At 39.2% G+C, this 22,745-nt stretch overlaps 1 protein-coding gene across 3 annotated transcripts in view; it reads left to right on the top strand.

The window, feature by feature from the left end:
* The first annotated feature begins 3,090 nt into the window (after positions 1-3,090).
* The window catches only part of LOC110123391 (glycerophosphodiester phosphodiesterase domain-containing protein 4-like), a 125,209-nt gene continuing 105,554 nt past the window's right edge, over positions 3,091-22,745 (top strand). For 2 of the 3 annotated variants that reach the window (XM_070457270.1, XM_070457272.1), the window contains exons 1-3: positions 3,091-3,488; positions 17,527-17,723; positions 22,280-22,383. In XM_070457270.1, coding sequence (XP_070313371.1) covers positions 17,541-17,723; positions 22,280-22,383 — 287 coding nt within the window. In that variant the 5' untranslated portion in view covers positions 3,091-3,488; positions 17,527-17,540. The remainder of the gene's footprint in view (positions 3,489-17,526; positions 17,724-22,279; positions 22,384-22,745) is intronic. The other variant, XM_070457271.1, reaches the window with a different exon arrangement.

Genomic DNA, 22,745 nt, shown 5'->3' on the forward strand with positions numbered 1-22,745 from the left:
GAAAACAACCTGAATCTGTTCAAAAGCATGGGATTCTCTTTTGTTTTCCTTGTCAAATTATTAAGGATTTCAATCCTAATAGTACCATTTAGTAGCTCTTTCAAACTTGCTGTTCAGTATTTCTTCATTATGAGTGTATTAAGAGCAAAAATGTTAATTTCAATGAGCTTTCATGAGGAGATTCATTACTTTTAATAAAAAGGACAGTGGCCAAAATAGGAATGCCATATGTATTTAGCAAAGATAATGTCCAGACTTTGGGCTTGATACACTGCTGTACTAGAGTCTGACATCAAGCCCCAGCATGATGTCAAGCTAGAGAAGTCAAAGGCTGGCACTCAGCTGGTGAGGACATGTATCTTTAGGTCTTGAGATTATCCCTTTTTTGTGTCAATTTTATTGTTTTGGAGATTTAGGTAACCAGTACTTAAAACAACTCCTGACTTATTCTTCAGATCTTCAGGAAGATCCCCTGGAGTAGGGACTGGCTACCCACTCCAGTATTCTTGCCTGGAAAATTCCATGGACAGAGGAGCATGACAGGCTGCAGTCCATGGGGCCACAAAGAGTCAGACATGACTGAGTGACAAACACTTTCATCCTTCAGTCCAAGCAGTAATCAACAGAATGCTCTTACAATAATTAGAAAGCTACAAATAAAGTTTGGGATTGCTGTTGACTAGGCTGTACTCTGCCGGAGAAGGCAATGGCACCCCACTCCAGTCCTCTCACCTGAAAAATCCCATGGACGGAGGAGCCTGGTAGGCTGCAGTCCATGGGGTCGCAAAGAGTTGGACATGACTGAGCGACTTCCCTTCCACTTTTCACTTTCATGCATTGGAGAAGGAAATGGCAACCCACTCCAGTGTTCTTTCCTGGAGAATCCCAGGGACAGGGGAGCCTGGTGGGCTGCCATCTATGGGGTCGCACAGAGTCAGACACGACTGAAGCGATTTAGCAGCAGCAGCAGCAGCAGCAGCAGGCTGTACACTGCAGGGCAAGTTAGGAATTTGGGTGTTTTTTAAAATATTGCTGGCTTCTAATATTTTTCTGTACACAAAGGCCCAAGTGACAGTGTGCCAGCCTAGATGTTTAAATAGCAAATGACTGTGTTTGTGTGTGTATACATGTGGTTGCAAAGTACATGAAACAGGTCTTATAGACTATAGCAAACTGCAAACTCTCTTATGTTGTTTTCAGTAGAATACTCCCCTAGATGATAGTGTAACAATGATCACTAGAAAAAAACTTTATTTCAGGTCAGTTTGCTCCTTTTGGAAACTATTTGACTAAGAGCTTCTACTCTACAGGAGACTGGAGTTTTGGGAAAAAAAAAATGACACATCCTTTGTTTGCAGGTTTGAAAGTGTCCTTAAAAAATAACTCAGTTCTTCCAGTACAATCTTATATGAGTTCATCATACTTTTTGTCTGAGATCATTTATGGCCCATTAGATTTTGAACAGTATTCATTACAAAATAACTATTTAATTAGATGAATAACATGTGACAACTGTGTCAGTTCTTTTAGGACAATAGAGCTGGGAAAAAATATTTCTCAGATATCAGTGGGAACTGTGGTCTCTTATGCTACATGGTGTTTTTTAGTCAACTTCTGTAACTATTTTTTGCAGTCAGATTTGAAGCCATATACAGAGATTAAGTACTTAATGTTCTTTGAAATTAAAATATGATAATTAGACTTATTTGATAAACTCTTTGATACCCTTTTTTTATATTCTGCTTTGCATGCTTTAGTTTTGTCTTGCTTCTGCTTTAAAATCAGGAATGATAGGATCAGGCCTTATCATGGGTCCAATCTCTAGAACTTGTTTCATTCTCTCTTGATCAGAGAAGAGGAAAAAGTGTCTAAAGAAGGAGTCAGAATAGAGTTTTAGAAAATCTTCATATCACAAAATATTTCTTGATCCCTTGATTGCTACCTAATCTCATTGGATACAATGATTTCAAGGTACATATAGGACAAGAGGAGGAAGTATTTAACTGAGTATGGTTCTGAGGTGATGATCAAAGATGATCAGCTTTCTGAACTGAGTCTTACACCAACAAGAGATGTTAACAGGTGAAAGCTGGGGGTGGTAAGTGGGTCAACCTGGCAGTAGGGACAACATGAAGAAAGATATATAATGATCTAGGGGAGCAGCATAGGGGTTTGCTTTTGCAGGGGTTTTCCCCACTTTTGCTGAGTGGGGATGAAGGAGAGTAGCTGGAAGATGACACTGGAACAGAAGGCAGGATCCAGCTTAAGGAGCTAACACTTTAACCTTAGGAATGAATTTTAACCATGGTCAGGTCTGTGTTTTTAAAAATATCACTAGCCAACCCTTGACAGGTAAATTTGGGGAAAGGTAAGCTGGAAGTAGTGAGATTCTTACATTAACACTTACCATAGAACTACTAAGTAGTTGGTACCTGGGTGATGATTATGGACCTCGTGGGCACTGAAATTAAGAAGAGCATGACTAGGGGAAATGAGAAGGAAGAATAATGATCAGAATTTAGTAGGTTTTCATGGGAGTGGCATTGGAAAGGAAAAAGGGAAGAATTACAAATGAGGTATTAATTTAAAATCTTGTCATTTAGGGATTTTGAGGCAGAGGCGATGGAGTGTATTCAAAGGGAAAGATCATTCAGGTTAGGGTTTACTGAGTCTGAGGTGTCTACAGCAGGACATCAGATAAAGATGACCAGTAAGCAGTTGAATATGAGTCTAGGGGTCAGAAATGAAGTCAGAGCTAGAGAAATGCCTGGAAGAATCAGAGATCAAACAAAAAAGGTAACAGGTTCATTTTTGAAGCAGATTAGGGAAGAGAAAAAGAAAAAAACAGCAAAAAAAAAAAAAAAAAAGAATGACAAACTGGGGTACAGAATTAGTTAATGGCTGAATAAGATGGACAAGACTGATGGACAAGAGCTAAGTTTATGTGTAAGTTATTTTTAGAAAGAGCAAGACAAAACAAGCCGGCTGTACCTTAGAAGACATTTAAAGTGTGGTGCTCCGAACTAAGGTTGGGCATTAGCCTTAGTGTCTGACTGGACAACTGAGGCCACGCCCCTGGCCATGCCCACCCGCACCTGCAGCCATGGGCGCTTCCTGCTTCCTGGCCGCCATCTTGAGAGACGTTGGCCTTTTTCTAGCCTGAATTCCCGATTTAGGTTAAGGGTTGTGAAATCACAGTATGTACAGATCCTTGCTTACCCCTTAAGCATCTCCAGAAGGAGAAAGCTACATTATTAATATTCTCAAGTTGACAGGCACACCTGGGGCACTGTATCCTGTCAGCTCACTACCTCTGGTGAATCATCCTCCCCTGCTCAAGGAAGGACTCTGAGAACGGAGGGCACCTGTGCACCTAAGCCGGCCCACAGCTCCCCTGCAGGGCAGGTGGGGTGGGGTTAGGGTGGGGGGTCACCAAGCCCGGCAGGCCCAGCAGCTCAGCTTATCAGGAAGTCCTGCAGGTGTGAATGGTACGCTTGTTTCTCTTCTCAAGGGTCACTGCTCATGGCTGCCTTTTTGAGGTCTGAAAGTTGTTTCATGCATTTTGTCCAGTTTTTTAGTTTTTCATGTCTATAGGGTAACTCTTGTTTTACTTTCTCAGTCCTGACGGCCGCATCCTAGATTTTGCCTCAGATGACTGGGTGAACAGTGGTACTGTTTACTAATGGAACTGACCTCAAGAGAAATAGGTTTTGGAGGGAAAGTCAAGGGTTTAGTTTTGGATATATGTAATTTTGAGATGCCTGTGAGAAACCAGATTGAGATTGTAGTAGAGTTTTGGATGTATGGGTTTGGAAGCCAGAGAATCAAATATGTAAGTAATTCCAAGTAATCTTGTAAGAGAAACCATGGTTATTCATCCTTCTCTAAATATTACTAAATTTTCATGTGAATTTGGCCACCTTGGCTGGTAAATGCAAAGGTAAAGAACTGGTCAATATGTGGGATATGATTATGGTAATAATTCTGGTTAGAATGCTTTCTTTTAGTTGGTATTCAAGCAGTTTACCTTCCTCCCAGTCACATAACTTTTGTTCACAGTGTCTTTCTTTGACCAATATTTGCAATATCTATGTTATAATTCATATTGCAGTTTCAACATCAACCAATTAAAACTTTTTTCTCATTTATTTGTAATTATTTTCCTTTGACTCATTTTTTTTAAAATGAATACAGTGTTTCATTTTCAAATGTGAGTTTTTCTAGTTATCATTTTCTGATTAATTTTTGGCTTGATTGTACTGTAGCCAGGAAGTATACCCATAAGATTTCGTTGCTGAACCACAGTTGTTTTTTTCAAGGGGCTTTATGGTTCCGTAAAGTCCACTTTAGCTCTTTAACGCTGTCAGGTCATCTTTAATTTTATGTATTTTCCAAATAGGACATTCCACTTAAAGACATGGTAATATAGCCATCATTACTGTGTCTTGTTATAAGGAGAACATATTCTTAGTAAACTCGTGCAAGTAGCTATATTTCCATGAAAGTAAAAATACTGAATTTCCAATCGTGAAGGGCTTGCGTAGAGAAGAGATAAATGTTTCAATTTTACTTACAAAGATATAACCTACCAGCTTACTATATGTCATAACTAGCTTAAGAGGAAAGCTTTCCCCATATCTGGAAATCACAGATTGAAAGTCAGTAATATTTCAGATGAAAGCTATAAAACATAATTATATTCATCAGTTATAATCATCATGATTATATTCATCAATCCTACATACTAATCCTTGATCTTAATATCTTGTTAACAGTTTGAAGAAACCATCAGGATTCCATCAGTGTTTCCATTAGATTTCTGTAATTTCTTGCCCAGTTGAGTGGTATGATCTGAATGTTTTCAGAAACCTGTACTTGTCAAAATTCTTTTCTATGAATCTTAAAATGAAGCCACCTTTGCAAGAAGCATCAGAGTGAAACAATAACTCTCCTTGAATGACAAATAAAACTTAAAAGACTTGGTTAAAGATCTGATCACAGTGCAATTGACAAAGAAACATGATTACCAAGGTGACATACAATGTGTGACAATAGTAGCTAGAATTATGACTGGTAATATTATACTAGGACATAGCCAATTTGTAGAAATTTCACATGATTTCTAGGACATTTATATTAATGACAGTTACCCATACAGTATAACTTGAGATTTATCACCACTCATTTTTATAATGCTTTTCATGTAGTTTAAAATATTAAGTAATCCTAATTAGTTTAATATTTCTCACTGAGATGCTTCAGGGGCCCTCTGAAACATCCCAAAGTTAACTCAAGATCCAAAAAACATTAGTTAGAATTTGATCCTTGGAATTTTGTCAGAAATATCAAAAGGTTTCAAAATACCTGGTCAGATAGCATATTAAGGGGACTGTAAAGCACAAGTTATTCACCTAACCTAAGTGCTATTAACAAGTTTCAAAGGCAAATAAAGAAAGTTAAAACAGATCACTTAATAAGTAAGAAATGTAAAGTCTATAATAAAAAACAGCTCAGTATCCCAAGAAAATTTGGTTCTCTTAACAGAGAGAACATCAAACTTCAGTCTTACATTTATTTATTTTTAATAACAAAGTTCCTAATTAGATTCTTTTACCTAATTACAATCCAATCTAATCCTAGCCATTCCTGACCACTTGTAAAACTTTTCGCAGGGTTCCTTTTCCATAAACCATCTACAATTTTATGTATGCATATTGTTGTTTAGCCACGAAGTCATGTTCAATTCTTTCGTGACCCCATGGATTGCAGCCTGCTGGGATCCTTTGTCTATGGGATTTTCCAGGCAAGAATACTGGACTGGGTTGCCATTTCCTTCTACAGTGTATCTATATTAGCTTATCCTATATTTTCACTCCCATTTAGAAATAACCATGATTAGGACAAAATAACTTGTTTTCCCCTAACAAAATGTATTTCTATTTTTCGTACTTTCTTGCACTGAAAACACATATCTTACTTTCCTATATGCTGAAATGTTTCCCTTATTATTTCTAGTAGCTTGAATGACACTTAATTTACAATTTTTCCTTATTTTTTAAAAGGCTAATATTCCATTAGAATACACCTGCCAATGCAGGAGACATAGGTTTGATCACAGTGTTAGGCATATCTCCTGGAGAAGGAAACTGCAACTTCCTCCAGTATTCTTGCTTGCAAAATCCCATAGACAGAGGAACCTGGCCAGCTACAGTCCACAAGGCTGCCAAAGAGATGGACATAACTCAGTGACTAAATAACAAAGATTCCATTCCATTCCATATATATTGTGTATATATATGTATGTGTATATATATACACACATATATCTCACATCTTCTTTATCAATTTCTTTGTCAGTGGACATTTAGGCTGCAATGTCCTGGCTATTGAAAATAGTGCTGCAATGAACTTTGGGGTTCGTGTTTCTTCTCAAATTAGTTTTCTTCAGATATGTGCCCAGGAGTGGTGTTGCTGCATCATATGATAGTTCTATTTTTAGCTTTTTAAGGAACCTCTATACTGTTCTGCATAGTGGCTGAACCAATTTACATTTCCACAGTGTGGGAGGGTTTCCTTTTTTCCACACCCTCCCCAGCATTGATGATGATGGCCATTCTGACTGCTGTGAGGTAGTGAAAAGGAAGTAAAGTGAAAGTCGCTCAGTAGTGTCCAACTCTTTGTGACTCCATGAACTACACAGTATGGAATTTTCCAGGCCAGAATACTGTAGTGGGTAGCCTTTCCCTTCCCCAGGGGATCTTCCCAACCCAGGGATCAAACCCAGGTCTCTTGCATTGCAGGCAGATTCTTTACCAGCTGAGCCATAAGAGAAGTAATTACAATTACTTTACTGTAATTTTGATTTGCATTTCTCTTGACTCATTGGAAAAGACCCTGATGCTGGGAGGGATTGGGGGCAGGAGGAGAAGGGGATGATAGGATGAGATGGCTGAATGGCATCCCCGACTCGATGGACATGAGTTTGAGTAAGCTCCGGGAGTTGGTGATGGACAGGGAGGCCTGGTGTGCTGCAATTCATGGGGTCACAAAGAGTCGGACATGACTGAGCGATTGAACTGAACTGAACTGAACAGTTAGTGATGTTGAGCACCACTTTAGGTGTCTCTTGGCCATCTGTGTGTCTTCTTTGGAGAAATGTCTATTTAGGTCTTCTGCCCATTTTTTTTTTAAATTTTATTTTTGAGCTGCATGAGCTATTTGTGTATTTTGGAGATTAAGCCCCTTATTAGTTGCTTCATTTGCAGTTACATTCTCCCGTTCTGAGGGCTGTCTTTTTGTTTTTTAATTTTTTTTCTAACTTTTTATTTTATATTGAAGTATAGCCATACCGTGTAGGGCCACCCAAGACGGATGGGTCATGGTGGAGAGTTCTGACAAAACATGGTCCACTGGAGAAGGAAATGGCAAACCACTTCAGTATTCTTGCCTTGAGAACCCCATGAACAATATGAAATGACAAAAACACTGAAAGATGAACTCCCCAGGTTGGTAGATGCCCAAGAAGCTACTGGAGAAGAGTGGAGAAATAACTGCAGAAAGAATGAAGAGATGGAGCCAAAGCAGAAACAACTCTCAGTTGTGGATGTGACTGGTGATGGAAGTAAAGTCTGGTGCTGTAAAGAGCAATATTGCATAGGAACCCGGAATGTTAGGTCCATGAATCAAGGTAAATTAGAAGTGGTCACACAGGAGATGGCAAGAGTGAAAATCGACATTTTAGGAATCAGAGAACTAAAATGAACTGGGATGAGTGAATTTAACTCAGATGACAATCATGTCTACTACTGTGGGCAAGAATCCCTTAGAAGAAATGGAGCAACCCTCATAGTCAACAAAAGAATCTGAAATGCAGTACTTGGATGTAATCTCAAAAATGACAGAATGAGGTCTGTTCATTTCCAAGGCAAACCATTCAGTATTACAGTAATCCAAGTTTGTACCCCAACCAGTAATGCTGAAGAAGCTGAAGTTGAACAGTTCTACAAAGACCTACAAGACCTTCTAAAACTAACACCCAAAAAAGATGTCCTTTTCATCATAGGGGACTGGAATACAAAAGTAGGAAGTCAAGAGATAACCTGATGCAACAGGCAAATTTGGCCTTGGATTACAAAATAAAGCAGGGAAAAGACTAACAGAGTTTTGCCAAGAGAATGCTCTGACCATAGCAAACACCCTCTTCCAGCAACACAAGAGAAGACTCTACACATGGACATCACCAGATGGTCAATATTGATATCAGATTGATTATTTTCTTTGCAGCCAGAGATGCAGAAGCTCTCTATAGTCAGCAAGAACAAGACCAGGAGCTGACTGGCACAGATCATGAACTCCTTATTGCAAAATTCAGCCTGAAATTGAAGAAAGTAGGGAAAACCACTAGACCACTCAGGTATGACCCAAGTTAATCTCTTAGAATTATACAGTGGAAGTGACAAACAGATTTAAGAGATTAGATCTGACAGAGTGCCTGAAGAACTGTGGACGGAGGTTCATGATATTGTACAGGAGGCAGTGATCAAGACCATCCCCAAGAAAAAGAAACGCAGTAAGGCAAAATGGTTGTCTGAGGAGGCCTTACAAATAGCTGAGAAAAGAAAAGACCTGAAAGGCAAAGGAGAAAAGGAAAGATATACCCATTTGAATGCAGAGTTCCAAAGAATAGCAAGGAGAGATGAGAAAGCCTTCCTCAGCGATCAATGCAAAGAAATAGAGGAAAACAATAGAATCGGAAAGACTAGAGATCTCTTCAAGAAAATTAGAGATACCAAGGGAACATTTCATGCAAAGATGGGCACAATAAAGGATAGAAACGGAATGGACCTAACAATAACAGAAGATATTAAGAAAAGAGGGCAAGAATACACAGAAGAACTATACAGAAAAGATCTTCATGACCCAGATAACCATGATGGTGTGATCACTCACCTAGAGCCAGACATCCTGGCATGCAAAGTCAAGTGGTCCTTAAGAAGCATCACTATGAAGAGAGCTAAAGGAGTGGATGGAATTCCAGTCGAGCTATTTCAAATCCTAAAAGATGATGCTGTGAAAGTGCTGCACTCAATATGCCAGCAAATTTGGAAAACTCAGCATTGGCCACAAGACTGGAAAAGGTCCATTTTCATTCCAATCCCAGAGAAATGCAAAGCCAAGGAATGTTCAAACTGCTGCACAACTGCACTTATCTCACGTGCTAGCAAAGTAATGCTCAAAATTCTCCAAGCCAGGCTTCAACAATACGTCAACTGTGAACTTCCAGATGTTCAAGCTGGATTTAGAAAAGGCAGAGGAACCAGATATCAAATTGCCAACATATATTGGATGTAGCAAAAGGAAAAGAGTTCCAGAAAAATACCTGCTTCTGCTTTATTGAGAACACTAAAGCCTTTGACTGTGTGGAGCACAAGAAACTGGAAAATTCTTCAAGAGATGGGGATACCAGACCACCTGACCTGCCTCCTGAGAAATCTGTATATAGGTCAAGAAGCAACAGTTAAAACTGGACGTGGAACAACAGATCTCTTCCAAATTGGGAAAGGAGTACATCAAAGCTGTATATTGTCACCCTGCTTATTTAACTTACCTGCAGAGTACATCATGCGACATGCCAGATTGGATGAAGCACCAGCTAGAATCAAGATTTCTGGGAGAAATATCAATAACCTCTGATATGCTGACACCCTTATGGCAGAAAGCAAAGAACTGAAGAGCCTCTTGATGAAAGTGAAAGAGGACAGTGAAAAGGCTGGCTTAAAGCTCAACATTCAGAAAACAGATCATGGCATCTGGTCCCATCACTTCATTGCAAATAGATGGGGAAACAATGGAAACAGTGAGAGATGTTATTTCTTTGGGTTCCAAAATCACTGCAGATGGTGACTGAAGCCATGAAATTAAGATTCTTTCTCCTTGGAAGAAAGCTGTGACCAACCTAGACAGCTTATTAAAAAGCAGAGACATCTTTCTAAAGTCCATATATATGTGTTAGTATACTATAATGGTCTTTATCTTTCTGGCTTACTTCGCTCTGTATAATGGGCTCCAGTTTCATCCATATCATTAGAACTGATTCAAATGAATTCTTTTTAATGGCTGAGTAATATTCCATGGTGTATATGAGGGAGGTGGAAGGGGGGACTGGGATGGGGAATACATGTAAATCCATAGTTAATTCATTTCAATGTATGACAAAAACTACTGTAATGATGTAAAGTAATTAGCCTCCAACTAATAAAAATAAATGGAAAAAAAAAAAAAAAAGCAGAGACGTTACTTTGCCAACAAAGGTCCATCTGTCAAAGCTATGGTTTTCCAGTAGTCATATATGGATGTGAGAATTGGACTATAAAGAAAGCTGAGTGCTGAAGAATTGATGATTTTGAACTGTGGTGTTGAAGAAGACTTTTGAGAGTCCCTTGGACTGCAAGGAGATCAAACCAGTCAATCCTACAGGAAATCAGTCCTGGATATTCATTGGAAGGACTGATGCTGAAGCTGAAACTCCAATGACTCATTGGAAAAGACCCTGATACTGGGAAAGATTGAGGGCTAAGGAGAAGAGGATGACAGAGGATGAGATGGTTGGATGGCATCACCGACTCCATGGACATGAGTTTGAGTAAGCTCTGGGAGTTCGTAATGGACAGGGAAGCCTGGCATCCTGCAGTCCATGGGGTTGCAAAGAGTTGGACATGACTGAGTGGCTATACTGACTGACTGACTAATAGCTGATTAACAATGTTGTGATAGTTTCACGTGGAACATGTATTTTACTATTTTTAACCCTTAAAAACCTTAGTCTCCAGTGAAAACCAGTAAGCAAGCAACTGTAAATATACCAAAATTTACAGATTGGCAAACTTATGACAATATTTTATGGCCACTAGAAACATACATTTTCTCACAGCATAATTTCTTTCCTCAGTATAGTTAAAGATGTGTATCCAGAAGCCCAAACTTTACCTATAGTTTTCTTCTCATAAGCAAACAATGTAGATAAACTTCAACTTTGTTTAGTAACTAAAAAGTATTGTATATTATTTGGAAATGATCTGGATATTCAGTGACTTTCCATTATTGAACGTAATTTAGCAAAACCCCAAAGTTTCAAGTTACCAAATATCTAAAGAGATCACTTTAAGATATCACTAGATAGTCCTAAAATATGATCAGCCCCAAAGAATTCACCAAAAAAGCTATTATCTCATTTATATGGAATTTACTTAAAAGTTTTGTCATATAAAGTTATTTTTTGTTGACAGATTTTGCAACAGTAATAATGTGAACTTTATTAACTTTCAAACTAGGTACAAAATTTTTATACTAATTTCGATAATGCTTAAGACATGCCTACCCTAAATAAACCAATAGTCTTAAGCATGACTTTAATATTAGATATTAATTAAATTCCATATATTTCTCGGATCACGTGGACCTGAAATTCATTCAGGTTAACTTTAAAAAAAAATATTTCTAAGAAGTTATATAGGCATTTAATTTCTTTTAAGCCAGTTAAATAAAGCTCACAAATTCATTTTTGGTAAAAGCTTTCAGAGGTAAAGATATATCGTAATATGTTAAGAGACATAACCAGAGTTATTTGCCTTCATTTTAAAACTCAGTCATGAGTTAGGTATATTAAAATTTACAACTCGTTAGTTTGAATATCAGAGAAGGCAATGGCAACCCACTCCAGTACTCTTGCCTGGAAAATCCCATGGACGGAGGAGCCTGGTAGGCTGTAGTCCATGGGGTCGCTAAGAGTCGGACACGACTGAGCGACTTCCCTTTCACTTTTCACTTTCATGCATTGGAGAAGGAAATGGCAACCCACTCCAGTGTTCTTGCCTGGAGAATCCCAGGGACAGAGGAGCCTGGTGGGCTGCCGTCCTTGGGGTCTCACAGAGTCGGACACGACTGAAGTGATTTAGCAGCAGCAGTTTGAATATAACATTCAGAATTAGTTTAATTTACTCACTTGAGTTTAAAAGACCTCTTAATCTCCACCACCCTTTTCCTCTTTTTTTTTTTGCCAGTTTCAGGTTCTGCTAATTAAGCCAAGGTCATAGTCTCAGGCATATGTTTGCATTTCAAGACTGTAAGTGTTAAAACTACAAGATTTCTCCTAGCAACGCTATTGTTCCCTCAGTGTCAGAATCTTGAGAAGATATTTTATCAAGCCAGCTTCTCTAATTGCATATGCCAAAAAAAAATTTTTTAGAACGTCAAAAATGCTCATCTTTGTGACTTTTAGGGTGAGATTTCCTTCAGTTCTCAATTAAGTGAGTTTTTGCAAATGTTGGTTCCATACCAATTACACATGAAGCCTGCTGGCCTTCCAGTGCGTGGCTGCCTGTCTGGGAGCTGGAAAGCTTTAGAAGCATCATTTCACATTTTCTTTTAGTTTTATTTGAATATAGAGTTTTTCCAAGTTCTCAGCCTCCAAATAGCCACCGTTTAACAAATAAGACAGTCATATGTAGACAGACAAGACAACCAAGGCCAAAACATAAAAAACCCCAAACCAGAACCTGAGGACATTAACCCAGGTTAGGAGTAACTGCAGCTGTAAGATTTTTATTGTCCCTGTTAGTGTGGGGTCCTAGCCCACGATCCCACCAAATTCCCACCAGTTGGGCCTCTAACCCACCATCTTTACAGTTTAAACACAGGTACTTTTTAATCAAGTTATTTACCCACAAATGTCTTCCAGACCCAGAAATTGTTTCTTACGTGCCGTAAAAATAATGCACCAAAGGTCAGCAGCACCATGCCAGAGGAAATCCAGGGCATTTCCGAAACCCTGCAACAGATGGACCAGGCAGCTGCTTTATCCACAGGCTCGAAATGCCAGTAGAGAGAACCAATAAACCATGATCAAAAGTCCCTCTGGAGTTACCTCCCATCTGGCTCCCCGAATTTGTTACCAAGTCAGTTTCATTTGCCTGATGTGCAATAAACCAAATGCAAATACGTTGGTGTTTGTAGCAGAGAACAAATTTCAGAGCTAGTAATAAATCTTAGATCCAGGTCCCTGAAGGTGAGGGGCTTGAGATATTTATGAGATAAAGAACTGGGGTGGTCTTACATGTGGGCAAAGGTTAATTGGAGGTACATAAAAGGTGAGGTAATTGGTGTTCTGTGCAGGTGTATCTGAGTTACATTCTTCTTCATGGATGCATGCTCAAAAGTGTAGATGCTTATCACGATATGAGGGTAAAGTTTGTGGCACTCTGACATCAAAATGTCATTCATCAGATACTTGAGCAAGCCCAGTTTTAGGGTTAGTGGTTCCAAATAGTGTATGTGGGCTTGAACTGGACAAGAGCTGACTCCAGGTTACTAAGCTATGTGAAGCTTGAAGGGTATCCATTTTGATCAGTGAAGGCAGTCTGCAATGCAAGCACAGAGTGTTTTTAAGTGGGTTGTTCTCTTATCTGCTGGTTGGTTCTACAAGCTCAAAAATTTCTGTTCACCTCTTTCTGGTCATCCTATGGTGTATTGTTTCAGGATGGGTTTTTTTTTTTTTTTTTTAACCTTATGGGGGCACAGTTTCAATTTCAGTTCTTGGATATTTAACAAAACCAATTGTGTGGCTCAATATATGATCATTTTAAAGAAAATGTTCATTTTTGATTAGAAAACAGTGTGCATTCTGTGATTATTGAGTACCTGTTCTATAAGTGTTAATTAAGACTAGTTCATTAATTAAGACTAGTTTGTTAATCAAGTTGTTAAAATCTTCTGTATAGTTAGAGAATTTTTGTCTGCTTATATCCTTTGTTTAGATAAGTATGCTAAATCTCCTACTACCATGATTGTGGACTTGTCTGTTTCTCCTCTAGAGGCTGTGTGGTTGGATGCCTATAAATGAAAATTTCTTTTTTAAAAAATCATTTTTCATCATTATGAGATGTCCCTCTTTGTCTCTGCTAGTGCTTTTTGCCTCAGGGTTCTTTGATCTGCTGATAATACAGTGAAGAAGATTATGTCACATGGCCTCTCACCTTTCCTTTAATCACATCCTTTGTGTTCATAGTTGTTGCCATGCAACTTTACAGTAGACTCCTACCATTTGTTGACATACTCTGCTTTTAACTTTGCCATGAAGACATCCCTTGAAGCCGGGGATTGAAACGGTTTTATACCTTGGGTCTTACTCTTTTGGACAGTTTCAGTCACCATGAGAACATATTCAGGCCAACCTTGTTGAGCATGGAGCAGAATTATCTGGTCATATTAAGTGAGGTCAGTCTAAATGAGTAGAATGAATAGTAAATCAGCTCAGATGTGTAAGCGGTAAATGCTTATAATTATTTGTTATTGAGGTTCTTGCCCTTGCTTTGTACATAGCATTATCCTGATAATGAAATACTGATACGTATAAAGTTTTTTGTTTCTCTATTCTTTTACTTCCTATTTCAATAAACCAAACTCTTCTAAAGCATATGTGGTTTAGTATTGCTGTTTTAATCCAGTTAGACAGTTGTTTTTATTTGGAACATTTAGTTCATTTACATTAAAAGGAATCAGTGATATATTTGGGTTTGAATCTGGCACTTACTATTTACTTTCTGTTTGTTCTCCTGTTCCATGTTTATTTTCCCTTTTTTCTCACTTTTTTGGTATTAATATTTATAATTTATTTTTATCTCCTTTAGATTATTATATACCTTATTGGAGTTTATAGTATACATATTTAACTTATCCTAGTCTATCTTCAACTAGTATTATACAACTTTGCATATAGTAGAGAACTGTACAACAAACAGTGCACTTTGAATTCTCTGCCTTTGAATTATCATTGTCATCCATTTCACTTCTATAGCTGTGATAAGCTGCAGTAATCATGATTATAATTTTGTCTTTAAATATTCAATTATCTTCTAAAGTGGTTTTATAAATAAGAACAGTCTTTTATAACTATGGGCTTCTCTGGTGGCTCAGATGCTAAAGAATTTGCCTGCAGTGTGGGAGACCTGGGTTCAGTGCCCCTGGAGAAGGAAATGACTACCCGCTCTAGTATTCTGGCCTGGAGATCTCTATGGACAGAGGAGCCTGGCAGGCTATAGTCCATGGAGTGTACACATATTTATATCTACACATATATTTACTCTTTCCAGTGCACTTCATTCCTTTACTTAGGTGTCCATTCTCAACCTGGCACTTTTCCCTTCTTATCAACAGACCTCCTTTAATATTTCTCATAGTAGAAGTCACCTGTTGATTAATTCTCCAGTTTTTAATATCTGAAAGGGTCTTTATTTCACTTCTTTTTTTTTAAAAATAATTTTCATTGCTGTGTGTTGAATTCTAAGTTAACATATTCGTTTCTTTATTTCTTCAGTTCTTTAAAGATGTTGCTCCACTATTTTGAGGCTCCCCTCTAAGTTTGTTTGGCCAGACCCTAGCAGCCTTTAATGTAGGCCTATCTTTTTTTTTTTTTTTTTTTTGCACAACTGAGGAAATGCCCTTCTAAGTATGCTACCTGTACCATGTGCAAGGTTTTTCTGCTTTGGTGGAAACTGTCCCCAGCCTTTTATGAGCCCTGGAAACTGACTCACACTTTTTTTTTTTTCCATTTCTTTTTATTAGTTGGAGGCTAATTACTTTACAGTATTGTAGTTGTTTTTGCCATACACTGACATGAATTAGCCATGGATTTACACGTGTTCCCCATCCCGATCCCCCCTCCCGCCTCCCTCTCCATCCCATCCCTCTGGGTCTTCCCAGTGCACCAGCCCTGAGCACTTGTCTCATGCATCCAACCTGGGCTGGTGATCTGTTTCACTGTTGATAGTATACTTGTTTCAATGCTATTCTCTCAGAACATCCCACCCTCGCCTTCTCCCACAGAGTCCAAATTACTCAACCGTTAAAAAGAATTCATTTCAATCAGTTCTAATGAGGTGGATGAAACTGGAGCCCATAATACAGAGTGAAGTAAGCCAGAAAGATAAAGACTGATACAGTATACTGACACATATATATGGAATTTTAAAAGATGGTAACAATAACCCTATATGCAAAACAGAAAAAGAGACACAGATGTACAGAACAGACTTTTGTACTCACACTTTTTTGTGTGTGGTTCGCTCCCTACTCTCAGATAAGTTCTTTTAAAGCATCTATTGGTTAGTATTCAGTTGGAGACATAGGAGAACACTAGTCTCCCTAAACTCCCGTTTCTTTTTGCTCAGTCTGGGATACTGCCAGGCTTTACTACATACCCACACCCAGCGCTTTACCCTGGAAAGTAAGTGAGATTTTAAGTGAGACATTCATAACATTCACTTCCTTTGTTTTCCTTCTGTCAAGGATTGCTCTCCTTCACAGCATAGCTGTCTGAAACCTATTTCATATTTTGCAGTTTTTTAAATCATTTAATGTGGGCAATTTACTCTTGCCCTTATTATTCCATTTTGGCCAGACGTGAGCATTCAGACATTGTGTTCTTAGCTACAACATTAGAGTGTCTTTCACAAAAAGCAAAGTGGAGCATAACGAAGTTTCCAAGACTGTCGTCTGGGATCAACTCTAAGATTTTTTGTTACTTGGTTTAATTTTTTCTTTCTTTCCCCCAATTCCACACATTCTCTGTAAGTTCCTTTGTATGAGAATTTTATCCTGTCACAGGGGGATGAGGAAATGTGGTAGTGACAGGTAGATGTTTTTCAATATCTGTTTTTCCTCCCCCCCCCCCCCCGGTAAGAAAACACCTGTTAGTGAAATATCACGTCCAATTTCTTGAAATATCCTTAAAATAAAGGGGAGCACCCTTCTTTGTTTTTTTCTCCTTCCTGCTACTTGGAATTTGAAGTGATAGTTATAGTTTGAGCATCCATTTTGTACCCCGAGAAGGAGCCATGTGCTGTAATGGAAGAGCAAACTGGAGGATGTCTCAGTTCTAATAACATTGGGAAGCCACGTACCGCATAATTTGTTTATACCATTTTTGGGCAAATTTTTGTGGCAAAAGCAAAAATCAGCTTGTCTAATTTCAGCCATTGCTGTTCTGAATAGTCCATCATTTTTGACTGAGGCTCTCAAAAAGCCATATGTGAGAGAAGAGAATGACAAGGGGAAGGCATGTGTGTGTCTGAGTAACTTATTGGCCAAGGATTGTATTTTTTCATATACTTTACCCTTGCCTTTAAGTTCTAAAGGTACTTCAAGACCACATTACAGTTTTAAAAGCACATTCGTATCTATTATCTAATTTGATATTTTTAACATCTATTAGTTGGCTAGGGCAGAGAATATGGTACCATTTCAGAGGTAAGAAATTTAAACATTGAATAGTGTAATGTGTGCAATAAACACTATACTAGTTCATGGGAAAGAGAGGGTGAAGCTCTATTCCTCGACACCAAATCCAGTGCATCTTCCTAGATAGAACTTTTGAAAGATGTATCTATTGTTGATAGAATATTCTGTAGAATTGTGGGGTAGGAAATGTTTGAAGGAGCTCCTGGATTCTGACTATTTTATTTACCATTCCAGCTAAAGGGTGAACCATGGATAACATTGACAGGACTGAGACTGAGAATGAGGAGACAGGAAGATGGAAAAACTTTAATTCATGGATGAAACGCAAATTCAACTATGAATGCTATATGACTTTCCTTAATGGCTGCTACAGCTGCAAGTGGGAAGCCCAACAGAAGAAAGCTAGGCGACCTCTCTGCTGCTGCTCTTTGGTACAGGGCGATGGGCGGGGGAGACGGATCACACTTTCTTTTGCCTCTAGAGAAGTGCTATAATTGTGTGTGTGTGTGTATGCCTACATGCATCATGTGTAATGGGTCAAAAATAACTTTATTTAGAAGGTGAAAGGTGATCAGAATTAGATAGCTAAAGAATAGAGAATGGCAGAATAAATGGTATCAGAGGAGGAGTCAAAGGGCTTAGTATAAGGTGTATTTTAGGTAGAACAGATGATAAGAAGGGAGAAGTGATGCAAAGCGAAGCTAGAGATGGAGGCAGGACAGATGTTGTGTGGTTTTAAGACTTTGATTTCTGCCATGTAAGCAGTAAAGAGTCCCTAGAGATTTTAAGATGTTGAGAAGCACAGTAGTGTGTTTAGTGAAAAATGAATTTCCATTGTTGAGTTTATGCATACATGGCAATAAACAGTAAGTGATCAGATGGAAAAAATGTTTTAACCAAATTATGAAGTGTCTTTATGTCAAACTGAAATATTAGAAATTTATCCTGATGACAGTGTGGAGGCTTTGAACATTTTTAAATGAATGGCAACAATAAAAATCAAAATAAGAAAATGGATTTATTCATTTATTCATTCAGGTTTATTGAATGTGTGCCACAGTGAATAAGACCATTAAGGCTTCTAACCCGCCTCCACGTCACAATCTAGTGGGATGAGTTAGGCAGTAAATGGTAATGAAGAAAGATGGTTTTGGCAAGAGAGAAGAGCTCTGAAGATAATACATAGGAAAATGTATTAGGTGATGGGAACGTGGTTACAGAAGACTGCTTTGAGACAAAGTCATGTGAGCAGTCTGTTAAGAAGACGTGGGTCCAGCCATGTATATGTATAGGGGCAACAATATTTCAGGCAGAGGAACCAAGAAATGTGAAACTCTTGAGGTAGGAACAGATTTGGTCATGTTCTAGAAACAGAAAGAAAACCAGTGTGGCTGGAGTTCAGAAATGGCATCAGTTGGTAGAATGAGTGGAGGTCAAGAATGGGCAAGGCTTGACTATGTAGAATCTTTGGGCCATGGCAGGTAGTTTGGATGATATTCTCATATAGTAGAAAGCTCTGGAAGAGTTGTGAACAGGGGATTGACTTTATCTGATACATGTTTTTAGAAGGGCACACAAGTTTTGTGTAGAGAGTATCAGTTCAGTTCAGTCACTCAGTCATGTCCGACTCTTTGCGACCCCATAGACTGCAGCACAACTAGTCTCCCTGTCCATCACCAGCTCCTGGAGTTTACTGAAACTCATGTCCATGGAGTTGGTGATGCCATCCAACCATCTCATCCTCTGTCGTCCCCTTCTCCTCCTGCCTTCAAACTTTCCCAGCATTGAGGTCTTTTCAAATGAGCCAGTTCTTCGCATCAGGTGGCCGAAGTATTGGAGTTTCACCTTTAGCATCAGTCCTTCCAATGAATATTCAGGACTGAGTTCCTTTAGGATGGACTGGTTGGGTCTCCTTGCAGTCCAAGGGCCTCTCAAGAGTCTTCTCCAAAAACCACAGTTCAAAATCATCAATTCTTCAGCTCTCAGCTTTCATCATAGTCAAACTCTCACATTCATACATGACTACTGGAAAAACCATAGCTTTGACAGATGGACCTTTGTTGGCAAAGTAATGTCTCTGCTTTTTAATAGGCTGTCTAGGTTGGCCATAGCTTTTCTTCAGAGGAGCAAGTATCTTTTAATTCATGGCTGCAGTCACCATCTGCAGTGATTTTGGAGCCCAAAAAGATAAAATCTCTCACTGTTTCCATTGTTACCCATCTATTTGCCATGAAGTGATGGGACCAGGTGATATGATCTTATTTTTTTCAGTGTTGAGTATTAAGCCAGCCTTTTCACTCTCCTCTTTCACCTTCATCTAGAGGCTCTTTAGTTCCTCTTTGCTTTCTGTCAAAAGGGTGGTGTCGTCTGCATATCTGAAGTTTTCGCTATTTCTCCCGTCAATCTTGGTTCCAGCTTGTGCTTCATCCAGCCCGGCATTTCGCATGATGTACTCTGCATTTAAGTTAAAAAAGCAGGGTGACAATATACAGGCTTGATGTACTGCATTCCCAATTTGGAAACAGTCCATTGTTCCATGTTTGGTTTTAACTGTTTTCCTGACCTGCATACAGGTCTCTCGAGGTGGGTGAAGTGGTCTGGTATTCCTAACACTTTAAGAATTTTCCACAGTTTCTTGTGATCCACACACTCAAAGGCTTTAGCATAGGCAATGAAGCAGAAGCAGATGTTTTTCAGGAACTCTCTTGCTTTTTTGATGATCCCACAGATTTTGACATTTTGACCTCTGGTTCCTCTGCCTTTTCTAAATCCAGCTTGAACATCTGGAAGTTCTCAGTTCACATACTGTTGAAGCCTAGTTTGGAGAATTTTGAGTGTTACTTTACTAGAGTGTGGAATGAGTGCAATTGTGCAGTAGTTTGAACATTCTTTGCGATTGCCTTTCTTTGGGATTGGAATGAAAACTGACCTTTTCCAGTCCTGTGGCCACTGCTGAGTTTTCCAGATTTGCTGGCATATTGGGTACAGCACTTTAACAGCATCCGGTTTTAGGATTTGAAATAGCTTAGCTGGAATTATATCACCTCCACTAGCTTTGTTTGTAGTGATGTTTCCTAAGGCCCACTTGACTTCGTATTCCAGGATGTCTAGCTCTAGGTGAGTGATCATAGCATTGTGTTTATCTGAGTCATGAAGGTCTTTTTAGTGTAGTTCTTCTGTGTATTCTTGCCGCCTGTTCTCTATATCTTCTGCTTCTTTTAGGTCCATCCCATTTCTGTCCTTCGTTGTGCCTATCTTTACATGAAATATTCCCTTTGTATCTTTAATTTTCTTAATGAGACTCTAGTCTTTACCATTCTATTTTTTCTTCTATTTCTTTGCACTGATCACTGAGGAAGGCTTTCTTGTCTCTCCTTGCTATTCTTTGGAACTCTGCATTCAGATGGGTGTATCTTTCCTTTTCTCCTTTGCCTTTCACTTCTCTTCTTTTCTCAGCTATTTGTAAGTTCTCCTCAGACAGCCATTTTGTCTCTTCGCACTTCTTCTTCCTGGGGATGTCTTTGATAACTGCCTCCTCTACCTCCATCCATAGTTCTTCAGGCACTCTGAAGAACTACAGCCAGTCCCTCCCTTCAGGAAGCTACCACAAGCCTCTCTTCCTCACCCATCAGAGGGTAGACAGAATGAAAACCACAATCCCAGAAAACTAACCAAGCAGATCACATGGGTCACATTTCTAACTCAATAAAACTATGAGCCATGCTGTGTAGGGCCATGCAAGACAGATGGGCCACGGTGGGGAGTTCTGACAAAGCGTCCACTGGAGAAGGGAATGGTAAACCACTTCAGCTTCTTGCCTTGAGAACCCCATAAACAGTATTAAAAGGCAAAAATATATGACACTGAAAGATGAACTCCTAGGTTGTTAGGTGCCCAATATGCTACTGGAGAAGAGTGGAGAAAGCTCCAGAAGGAATTAAAAGACTGAGCCAAAGTGGAAATAACGCCCTGTTGCCGATGTGTCTGGTGGTGAAAATAAAGTCCGATGCTGTAAAGAACAATATTGCATAGGAACCTGGAGTGTTTGGTCCATTAATTAAGGTAAATTGGAAGTGCTCAAACAGGAGATGGCAAGAGTGAACATCGACATTTTAGGAATCAGTGAACTAAAATGGACTGGAATGGGCGAATTTAATTCAGATGACCATTGTATCTACTACTGTAGGCAAGAATCCCTTAGAAGAAATGGAGTCACCCCCTCATAGTCAACAAAAGATTCCAAAATCCAGTACTTGGGTATAGGCTCAAAAATGACAGAATGACCTCTGTTTGTTTCCAAAGCAAACCATTCAGTATCTCACTAATCCAAGCCCGTGCCCCAACCACTAATGCTGAAGAAGCTGAACAGTTCTATGAAGACCTACAAGGCCTAGAACTAACAGCAAAAAAAGATGTCCTTTTCATCATAGGGAGCTGGAATGCAAAAGTAGGAAGTCAGGAGATACCTGGAGTAACTGACAGGTTTGGCCTTGAAGCTCAAAATGAAGCAGGGCAAAGGCTAACAGTTTTGCCAAGAGAACACACATGTCATAGCAAACACCCTCTTCCAACAACACGAGATGACTCTACATATGGACATCACCAGATGGTCAATACTGAAATCACATTGATTATATTCTTTGCAGCCAAAAATGGAGAAACTCTATACAGTCAGCAAAAACAATACCGGGAACGGACTGTAGTTCAGATCATGAACTACTTATGGCAAAATTCAGACTTAAATTGAAGAAAGTAGGGAAAACCACTAAGTCATTAAGGTAGGACCTAAACCAAATCCCTTATGATTATAATGTTATAAATAGGCTTCTACAAAATTCCACAGGGGTAAAAGAATACAGTGGTCTCTCCAGCCTGAAGAGGGTAATGCTCACTGTAACTATATAGACCTTTGGGGAGTATAAACAGATGTTGCTGAGGTACCATTGATAAATGGAGCTAAATGAGGCCTCCTCCCTTCTCTTTCCAGAGAGAGCAATTATTTTACCCTTGGCTGGTTGTGTCATTTTGCTTATCTACACTTTTACTTTTCACATGGATAGAAACTTCAAATGAATACAATGGCTTTGACTGGTGAGTTTCACTTTTTGTATTTTCATTTGTGTAAGGCTCTTTGGTCTAATAGCCACAAGGATCTTACTTCAGGCTGAAAAGATCTGGTGACATAAGAGGGAGGGTGGACAAAGTTGGATTTTTTGCAGCTGGTGGATGGGGGGCCTGACTCTGGGGAGGAGGAAGGATGCTCAGCGCCCTCGGCTACTGCACCTCCCTTCCCTGCTCACTCTCACTCTTAGACCAAAGCTGGCTCAGCGGGAAGCTTTCTCTGTGCTTCCAGTGCCCCCCCCCCCCCGCCTTCTATTCAGATGACTCCCTTGTTCCTCAGCCTCTTTTGCCTGCATTTACTGATGCCTGCACCTACTGATGCCTACACCAGT

Source organism: Odocoileus virginianus, chromosome 28, assembly GCF_023699985.2.
Source record: "Odocoileus virginianus isolate 20LAN1187 ecotype Illinois chromosome 28, Ovbor_1.2, whole genome shotgun sequence".
NCBI classification, from domain to species: domain Eukaryota; kingdom Metazoa; phylum Chordata; class Mammalia; order Artiodactyla; family Cervidae; genus Odocoileus; species Odocoileus virginianus.